The sequence below is a fragment of the Callospermophilus lateralis genome, chromosome 7, assembly GCF_048772815.1.
Source record: "Callospermophilus lateralis isolate mCalLat2 chromosome 7, mCalLat2.hap1, whole genome shotgun sequence".
Taxonomy (NCBI): Eukaryota; Metazoa; Chordata; class Mammalia; order Rodentia; family Sciuridae; genus Callospermophilus; species Callospermophilus lateralis.
This window is the reverse complement of record NC_135311.1, coordinates 140,317,772-140,328,331: the sequence shown is the minus strand read 5'-3', so window position 1 is coordinate 140,328,331 and position 10,560 is coordinate 140,317,772. Positions and strand designations below refer to the sequence as shown.

General features: G+C 45.7%; 1 protein-coding gene across 1 annotated transcript; it reads right to left on the bottom strand.

Annotated features, from left to right (window-relative positions):
- Nucleotides 1-3,226: 3,226 nt before the first annotated feature.
- Nucleotides 3,227-10,287, bottom strand: Rpl22 (ribosomal protein L22). The gene is made up of 4 exons (XM_076861427.1): nucleotides 10,181-10,287; nucleotides 8,484-8,588; nucleotides 6,295-6,419; nucleotides 3,227-3,428 (listed from the first exon to the last, which is right to left on the bottom strand). Exons 1-4 carry the CDS (start codon nucleotides 10,283-10,285, stop codon nucleotides 3,284-3,286), a joined length of 480 nt encoding a protein of 159 aa, XP_076717542.1. The 5' UTR covers nucleotides 10,286-10,287; the 3' UTR covers nucleotides 3,227-3,283.
- Between the last annotated feature and the right edge of the window lie 273 nt (nucleotides 10,288-10,560).

The following is a 10,560-nucleotide window of genomic DNA, read 5'->3' as shown; positions in this document are numbered from 1 at the left end:
GTTGGATACTTCATTGATTTCAGGCTTCTGGAGGACAGTGACGTGCTTGTACCTAGAAAGATCAAGCCTCTACTGGACACCTGCTCAGCAGTGGGGAATTTCATCAGCTGGAATTTGGAAGTGTCCTCTGGTTGGAGGAACCAGTGTCCCTCTGCAGACCAAGACCTGGCTTCTAATTGAGGCCTTTTCCTCCACTTAGGGACCTTGCACAAACCACCTGGGGTCATGGGGGAGGCAGGCAGGAGCTTCTCAGAAAGGGAGCCCCGGGCCACAATCCTGAACCTGACAGTAGGCTTAAGCTTACTGATGGTGCAGCCTGGAATCCAGCTAAGGTCAGCGGTGAAGTCCCTCAGCAGGACAGTCCAGACTTGGAATACAAAGGTCCTGCCTGGTCTAAAACAGCCTGAAGAAAACCAATGTGATTCTCAAATCCATCCCCAGAGCAGGAAAATGGCTGGATTAGAAATTACTGGGTTTTGTTCCCAGAAATAAGCACCATCACGGTACCTGTGTCCTTCAGCACCACCTTCTTGCTGAGACTGGAGAGCCCCCAACAGCAAGCCTCCTTCCTACCTTCCTCTCCTCAGAAAAGCACCCTCAAAGGCTTATTCCCCCAAGTACAAACCTATTACCATGATTCAGCCAAAGAACTTCCCTCCAATGGCTACCCAGGCTTCTGGCCCAGCAGCCTCATCCAAGAGTGCCCCCTTGGTACTGCCAGACCTGCAGCTGCTCCTTGTAAATGGTCCACATCCTAGGTTCCTCTCTCCTCCCCATTCACACTTGATGAGTTTGGGGTCAAGTCCTGAGCACAAAAAAGCAGCTTCCAGGATCTCCTGAAGTTACCAAGAGGGACCACTGCCCCTTCACGGGGATCCTTTTCACTTTCCAACCAATCAAGTGTCCCCTAAAAAGAATGAGGTTAAACATCCCCAGACAGCAACTGCCTTAAAGGCATCTGGCATGAGTGCACTCCCCTCCCGCCTCATGGCTCAATACTGCTCAAGGCACCAACAAGCAAGCTTGGGACTCTTGTGCCTCAACACCTGGCTATTCCTGAAAACCATGACACTATTCCCCAGTCACAGAAGAGGGGGCTAAAAATCTTCAGTAATTTTAACAGGAGAACTCTTATTATTGTTAAAGGGTCTCACCTTCAGAAATGGTGAGACCCTGGCATACAGGGAGGGCATTTGTGACAACCACAATTGCCAACATTCTATTTTGTGACTTAACGTGAACTTACATCACAGTTTAAAACTCAGTGATCCCAAGGTTTCTGAGCCCTGGCATTTCCAATCAGGCAGGTGAGGAACAGGACCAGACGGATACAGAGGGAAATGGGCCAAGAGGTGCCTGGGTGGAGATGCTGTGGCAGGAGCAATGTGACTCAAGCCTATATATTTCCCACCAGAAAAAGGTATGGTTTGCAAAGCTCTTCTCCAGACTATGAAGCTCAGCCAACTCCAAAATCTCATGGAAGCAAACAGTAGAGTAAAAAATGAAGATTAAGGACATATTTTACTCCACACCTCATCAGCACTCAGAGAATAAAGGTTAACAGGTTAACAGATCAGTTCTTTAAAAAAAAAAAAAAAAGGCTTGCACAATAATAGTAGTCATGTGTTAGCCTCTTTAATATAAAATGTGATCAAACTCAATTACAAGAGTTCAAAAAGGCATAGAAAAACCAGTGAATTTCAATTTCATTACACTTCTTAAAATTGCAGAGGACCATTTAAAAAAATCGCTAATCTTAGTCCAAGATTTTTTTTTTAACAGCCAAACTAAGAATTACTACATTGCAACAAACAAATTTGCAAACCCAAGTCACACACATATAAAGTTAATAATCATGGTAAGGGACACAGCCAAAGAGCAACTGATGCCTCTGTTAGGTTTGAAAGAAATGCTGCCTTCTGTGAGGGCAGAGGAGAAATGTGCAAACAATTCTGCCTCAAGAAATTTGCATAGAAATAGAAAATGCAAGAGCCTTTGCCACAAGTGAAATTGCAAAACCTCAACACGTTAAGCTCAATCCAAGAAGCACCAAATGTTAAATTGGAGCCATGGTGGGACCTGGACATTTAATTTCCAGCTGTGCAGCTCAGAAAGCTGTCATCTCAGGTATGGAAATCAGGTGGAGGTCAGCTCTTTAAAACATGAATTTTTATACAGCATAATTACAAAACAAGGCAGACACTTCTGCAGAATTGTTTGGATTTCAGAAGGTTGCATTGTTATCAGGCTCTTTCAATGATGTGGCCACTGAAGCCCTTCCCATTATCAAGTCCCCTAGCCTCTGCATACATTTGACACGAAATTCCAAGCAGACATACCATTTCACAGGAGTTTTTGTGTGATATTGGGGATGGAACCCAGGGCTTTATTCATGTTAATCAACTCTTCTACCACTGGGGACTTTAGACATGAAGTCTAGTCATGGTCTTATGTGGTGTAGAAACAACTATTTCCTGGGCAATTCCCAAATCCTCAGCAAGAAATATTCCCCAATGGCCTCTCAAGCCCCACTCCAGGCAATCCTCTGGAGCCCTGGGCATCAAATGGCTCCCCTCTTGGGAACTCAGATTGCCACTCTATTGATGTCTCCAGCTCCCTCTGCTGGAGGCCAGAGTGACAGTCTGTTGCAAAGACTTGTAGAAATATTTACAAATTCATTTTTATACAATTGCTCTCCAAACCCTTTTGTGAAGGGTAGAACACAGCAAAGCTAAAGGATCACATTTTATTGGCATAGAAAGAAAAAGGATTAGCGTACATAGTTGTGAGCATTAAAAGTAATTTGTAATTTAAAATGAAGACAGAAGTCTAGAAACCCGCATGTCATTGACACTGCCATTTCCCACAAGGCGATCTTAAAACAATATCACTGGTTTTGTCTTTAATGCATGAGAAACCGCACATTAAGTCCCTCAATCTTCCTTTGAGAAAATAACCAAATACAATTGTACTTTTAAAAATAAAATAGAGACCAAGTGAAGCTTGCATCTCCACACCCTCAATCTACTGCTCAGTGCTGGACACTCCTTAGTGCCCTTCCAACAGCTTTCTCCTCCTACTTTGGTTACTACTGTGAGAAGTGAAATTTCCAAGCAGAAAAGAAAAGGTAATCACAAGTAAGCAAGTAGAAGCCCATAAAGCCCATCTGCCATGGTTCCCATTCTCTGTTCAAGTCACACTGCAGAGATACAAGGATAAACCACTGTTTTGGTTCCCAAGTTTTATTCAAGAACTCATACAAAATATTCCAGATAAAAGAGTTTTAATCCTCATCTTCCTCCTCCTCTTCATCCTGGTTAATCTGGAAGTAACGTAATTCATAACTCTCTTTGCTGTTAGCGACTACACGCAACCAGTCGCGTAGATTATTCTTCTTCAAATACTTTTTGGTGAGATATTTCAAATACCTGCAGAGAAAGGACACTTAAGAACTATGCTAGACAGATGGCCTTCTTGCATTCTGAGACATTTTAACTTTTACACAAACCATACATTCAAAACCATTACACTGGGGCTGAGGATGTGACTCAAGTGGTAGGGCGCTTGCCTAGCATACGTGAGGCACTGGGTTAGATTCTCAGCACCACATAAAAACAAAGTAAAGATATTGTGTCCACCTAAAAATAAAAAATATTTTTAAAAAATTACACTAAAGATGTTTTCCCAACCTTCCAAAAAAAAAAACAAAAAAAAAACAAAAAACAAAGATAAAACAAACATACCCAGCCAGTGCTCTAACAAGAATGTCAGACACGAGTCACCTAACTTGACAGTAAAAAGGAGAAGAGATTAGCAAATATAATAGTTGTCTGTTAAACAGCAGCAAACAACTGCCAAATGGTTTGTAAGTGACCACTGCAGAAAAAGATGCCAGAGTAAACTGACAGGCAAAAAATCTTAACACCTACACTGAGAAACACTGTGCTTCCTAGGAGCTCTAAGGACTCCACACCCCCTCACAGAACAGAACTCCTGTGGTGTAGGTCCGTGGCTTGGTAGGCTGTCCATTTCTCCGGTGCAGTAATCACTGCCCACTGCAGGGGTCAGAGTGCACCCTGCTACTATCCTCCTCCAGCAGAGTGGTCAGATGTTTTTGAGACAGGTCTTACTGTGTTGCCCAGGCTGGCTCTGAACTCCTGAGCTAATGAATCCTCCCTCCTATTTCAGCCTCCTGAGTGGTGGGACTATGGGTGTGTGGCATAGCACATGGCATAAAGGTATGGTTTGGGGGGTGCTTTTGTGTGTGTGTACAGTCCTGGTGATGAACCCAGGCCAGGCAAGCACTCTACACTGGGCTGCACCTCAGCTGTGCTCAGATTTTTTTCAATTCATCTACCCAATTACAGCATGAGCAAAAGCGGGAGCTTCTCAATTACTAGAAAATGGAAGGCAGTGGCCAGCTTCTGTGGCCAATATCCTCGTGACATGGAGATGACCCAACCTGCAAGTGTTTGTTCCCTGATCTGTTTGCTTGTGAGGCCCTGACGTTCCACATCCTCATGAAGTCACAAAAGGAAAAGGGACCACAATGCAGGACAAGCCACCTCCTAGGCAAATTACCCTCTCCATGCCTCAGTTTCTCCTACTACAAAATTGATCACAAAATACTTACCAGCTCTTCAGACTACCACAAGGACTACATGAAATGTATAGGTAAATCTTGACTTATTAGCAAGGACCCAAATGCTAGTGACCCAAGAAATGAACCAAGAAAGGAGCACTGGTTAGCAGCCAAAAGCAATCTGCAGGGCGGAAGATTTAGACCAAACCTACCCAGTCTTTCCTGCGTAAAGAGAATCGATTGGGCCATTCCATTTAAGAAGGATTCTCTTGTCATTTATTATTTGTACCATACTATATTCAAATGACATGTTTAAAATCTCATTTAAAAAAAAAAAACACTCTAGAAGATAGTGTAGTGGCCCACACCTGAAATCCCTGTAATCCCAGCAACTCCAGAGGCTGAGGCTCTAACTAACTTGGCAAGACCATCTTAAAATTTAAAAATGAAAAATAAAAAGGGGGCTGGGGATGTGGCTCAAGCGGCAGCACGCTCTCCCGGCATGCGTGCGGCCTGGGTTTGATCCTCAGCGCCACATACAAAGATATTGTGTCCGCCGAAAACTAAAACATAAATATTAAAAAATTCTCTCTCTGGGGCTGGGGATGTGGCTCAAGCGGTAGCGCGCTCGCCTGGCATGCATGTGGCCCGGGTTCGATCCTCAGCACCACATACAAACAAAGATGTTGTGTCCGCCAAAAAACTAAAGTTCCTTCCCTCCACGGGGGAAAGATGAGAAAATCTGTGAACACTAAAGAAAAATGTGTCAGGGGACATCCTCATTACAGATGCTAACGAGGTCTCAGGAAGGGCTGGGGCTGTAGCTTAGGGGTAGAGTGCTTGCCTCCCACATGTTAGGCATGGGTTCAATCCTCATCACCACATAAAAATAAATATTGTGTTCATCTACAACTAAAAAATATATATATTAAAAAAAGGTGGGGGGATGCGTCTCAGGAAGATAGTGAAATCTTCCAAAGGCCGCTACTGCCAGAGCCTCACAGGTTGAATGTCTGTACACCATGCAGGCCCCATAGCTGTCCTGTCTCTTCCTCTATCAAATCTCCTTTCCAGCAAATAGAGGAACTCAGCCAGGAAGGCCTCCATACCTCACTAAAAGGCTTAATTACAACCAGTGTATGCTGGTACACCCTAAAATTTCCCTCTACCTAATACAATATGAGGAAAGCTCCTGAGAATATGCCAGGCCTTTGCTAAGAAGTGGGTATAAACAAGCCCAACTCTGTAAAATGACATGTAGTCTCTCAACCTCATCCTCCTGTAAGTAGGGTAGTAGAGACAAAAGAACACCTCCCGCCCTCTTGAAGAGGCCCACAGCAATGAACTGCAATGGCTTCAGTCCCAGCTGAGCTCCAGATTCCTTATCCAATGCCACATAACACAGGGAATAAAGATGGAATTAAAAGTGAAAGTTGCTCACTGTGATCTAAAAGCAGGAGCAAGATCTTCATTTTTGATGCAGTCTAAGCAAGTCTGAGCACCTTTACTATCTGAAATACTTTAGCCTGTGAAAGACAAACTTTAAATGACCAAAGTTGAGTATTGAGAACTACTGTGCTGACACATCCTGTCTGTCTTCTTGCACTAAGTACTGTTCCAGTGATTAGCAGATGCAACCACCAAACAAACCGCTGGTGGCCACATTCCCATGCACTGGGGCGAGCCAGAGCAGTGACACCCGCCCTCCATACCTTTTGGAAAAAGGCACCTCAGATGTTACAGTGATCTTGCTTTTGCTCCTTTCAATGGTCACAACCCCTCCACCAAGATTTCCAGCTTTTCCGTTCACTTTGATTCTCTCTTGGAGAAACTGCTCCTGTAGAAATGAAATTATCAAATTGACCAATTAAAGGACAGGCTCACCTGTGTCAACAGCATATTTTGCTTGTTCTCCCAATACTAAACCACATAGTTGCCTTGCCTCTTTATTCTTTTTGTTGTTGTTGTTGTTGTGGAGATTGAACCTAGGACCTCGTTTAAGCTAGGCAAGTACTCTACCACTGAGCTACATTCTCAGTTGCTTTTTAAATTAGATTTGAATGACAACAAATTTTCAGCTACTCAGAGTCTGAACTATTCAGCCGTATTTACATGTACTATGACCATACTGTCCACTCGTGAACATATACGACTGCCTCCAAGGAAGATCAAATTCGCCTCCACATGGAAGTCTTGGTTACATTATAAAAAACAGAGGGGAAACCCAAGGTCAAACTTTTATAAGGAATACATAAGCAAGGCTGCAAGTACTTCAGAATCCAAGGAGCATGCAGCACCATTCTCAACACTTCCAGAGAAGACGAGAACCGACATATAGTAGCCAAAACCATTCCATGCCTAGGGCCATGGAGATGGTACAGCAGAAGGGGCAGTAAGCCCAGGGATACACTGCACACCAACTAGTACGAGCATGGGCAAGCCACATCTCTGGCTTTAGGAATCTTGATCCAAAAAGAACTTTTCTGTTTTTTTGGCTATAGCAACAAGATAAAGTCTCTTTCAGCCTAAAACTTCAAAATTTTCAGGACTAAAGATGTAAGTCAGTAGTAGAATGCTTGCCTAGCAGTAACAGAGGCCCTGAGTCTCCCCCCAGGACCATGATTTTTAAAAAAGGGGTAGGGGGGCTAGGGATATAGCTCAGGGATAGAATGCTTACTTGGCATATGTGAGGCCTGGGTTCAACCCCCAGCACATTAAGGAAAAAAAAAAAGGCTATGCATTCTCTTTTTAAAAACTCCAACTCAAAAGGTTAACTGCAGATGGGGCCAACTGATTAGGTCAGAAATCTTGCATTGTGCATCCTAAATTCATAAATGACTTAAGTTTTCCACCCTGAGGAGGTTTCTAGAAGGAAAGACATTCATACAGATGAGTTGCTAAGGAATCAGCTGGACTGGACTGAACTGGCCTGCAGAGAAGAGGCAGGGGAGGCCTGGGATACCACTGAGATACCCAACAGGAAAACAACACCAGTGTTAGGAGGGAAAAGGGGCCACAGTGAAAAGTAAGAAGTCATGAGACAGAAGAAATAAGTCACCTGAGGGACTTCTTGAAGAACAAGGACGCAACGGGTACCCTTGTAAAGGGAATAAGCAATGAGGTGATTGTAAGTCAAGTTTTCAACTTTTTTTTTTAATTTGAAAATTACTTTTTTAATAATCTTGGCATCAGGAGTGTCAAGAGTTTGAAGAGCAAATGTAAATTCAGGAGACTTCTGCACATAAATACTAAGTACAAATTCCCCAAGAGGGGCTGTGAGAGCCAAAACCAAGTGACAGTCAAAATGCACCAGTGAGATTATTTCATAATTCTAGATTGAAGTGGAATACAAGAAGGTTGGGGAATGGCAACAAATATAGAGGTAAAAATCCATACAAGGTTTGGGGAAAAAAAAAAGTCAATGACAATTCAGCAAGCAGGACATTTTAAAGTTAACACTGAAGCTCAGGAGCTGCTGCCATCTGTCTGAGGAGCCACAGTGAGATGCAAGATGAGGCTGCCCATAGTACGGTTCAGGGCCCATCACTTAATGCTTCAACTTACCAAAGTGCAAGGGCAGTACTGGTCCCAATGGAGCTCCAGTGGTAACTTTTAAGTAAAAGCATCTGTGGTAACTAACGGGGAGGAGGGAAATACAATCATACTCCACCTGTGCGCTGGAACCACCTTACTTATGTTAAACCCTTCTCATTTATTCCTCATAACTGATGCACAGAGAAAGTGGAACTTGAAAGAAGTAACTTGCCTGTGCTCCTCAGAGGTTAAGTGAGGAGTACCTACATGCCTAAACACAGATATGTACCCCAGTAGGCTTTTTAAACAGCATCTCAAAAGGCTCATCACCTCCCAAGTCCACAGTGGCAAGCAGGATGGAACTTACGAAATTGGCAGCATCCATGATTCCATCTTCTACAGGGTGAGTGCAATCAAGGGTGAATTTCAGAACCTGCTTCTTTTTTTTGCCCCCCTTCGCCACAAGCTTTTTCTGAGAAAGTACAAATAACACAGATGAAGCTCCAACCAGTTAAAAAAAAACAAAAAGCCCATGCAAATACAAAACCCATGGAAATGGGTTCCCTTGCAAGAGCACCAAGAGTCATGCTTTACCCAAGTGCAGCAAAGGGCCAACAGAAGGTGCTATTCTACAAGCTTAGGGGGCTTGGGGTGGGGGGCGATATTTGAAATGAGGAAATGAAGTCTTGACCCATTTAACCTTTCCAGTCTGCCCCTTACAAACAGGAATCCTACAATTAAACATTTCCTTTTTCTTGCTATAAAATTTCCAAATACAATTTCAAGACCTGCTCCTTTATTTTACTCCAGGATCAGACCACAAGCAGCAAATGTCTTGCATACCCAAAACAATGTTAAAGAGAAATCAACCCTTGGTCCATGTTCCACACATAGCTCTCACTCATTTTAGCTCTTCTCCCTTAAACGTATCTCTCCTGTACACTCAGGACAGCAAAGGAAACGGCACAGAATCCTGACCACTTGTGCACTCCAGATTGAACAACCGGTTAAAGCTAAAACTTAGGATCTTAGTATAACAATATTGTCAACAAGTGCAGGTCTTTGATTAACGGCTTAAATTATCAACTAGTATTTCCAAGTCATGAGGCAAAGGAAAGTTTCTTTACTTTAAAAAACAAGCTTCATCTTCTCCCTCTACAATCTCCTGATGCCACTAAGTTACCTGTATTTCTACTTTAAAAAGCTTTGCAGAATCTAAACTGACGGTTTCAAGAACACATCTAACATCCCTCCCTTTATATTTAAAAGGTATAAAGCTTGATTAATTGGGCAATTTTTCAAACAGTTACTGCAAAACTTACTTAAAAGCAAGGGGGACGGGAGGCTTTAAAACCTAACCCCGGAAACACCGATCAGCAGGCACACCTACCCTCAATGGGCCTCAGCGCCCACCCAGGTTTTAAACCAAACGCACATAAATGCACAGAAACGTTTAAAAGCCCACCAGGCAGATAGACCTAGGGATCCGGAAGTGAGAAGCAGGGAAAAACAGCTTTCCACACGTAACCCCGGAGGAGGGCGAGCGACCAGCTGCGCCGAGACGCCGCACAGCGGAGCCCGGCCTGGCTACGGGACCCGACCTGCGGCCTTCGCCCGACACCACCGGGGCCCGCACAGCTGCGCCCGGCAAGCTCGTTTTCCCCTAGGCCAGGCGGGCGCTGCGCGGACCATGTCCGCGGGTCTCCAAGCCGGGCTGCCCAACGCCCCGCTCCCGGTCCCCGCCCCCCGCCCAGGCAGCCAGGATCAGGGCCAGGACCGAGGCCCGCCAGCCCGCGACCTCCAGGCCCCAGCCGCCGCCGGCCCCACACGGAATCCCCGGCCGAGCCGCGGCCCCGAAGCTCCCGGCTCTCCCGCACGGCCTCGGGCAGCGGCCTCCTCCGCCCACAACGTGCCGGCGACTGCCCCGGCCCACTCCGACCGGCTGCCGGGCCGCTCGGGCCAGACGCTGCAGAGCGCCGTCCCCCGCGAGCCTGGGCGGGAGCCAACCCGGCGGGGCCCACGTGCCGCGCCCGGAGCCGAGGCCTCACGCGGAGCCATACTAACCACGGGCGCCATGGCGGCAGCGGAGGCAGAAAGGGAGGTGGGCGCACTACGCAGACGCAAAGAGCCCGCGGCGCGCAGGGCACGCAGGGCACAGGCAGCACGCATCAACTCCGCCCCGCCCCCCGATCGCCGCGGCTTGGCCCGGCTGAGCACGATCGGGAAGCGATTGGTTTTCCCTGAATGCAAAGTTTTATGCTCACCCCGGGTTGCGGGCAGAGGAAGGGGGCCGGGCGGTCTGTTCCACTGCGAAGGATCGAAGGGGGGAGCCTGGCTGGACGAGCCCAAAGAGAAACAAGGGGGCTGGCTCTGCTTTTGAAAACCTTGGAAAGAAAAAAAAAAAAAAAATTAATAAGGAAATTCACTAAACCGAAAATAGCCAG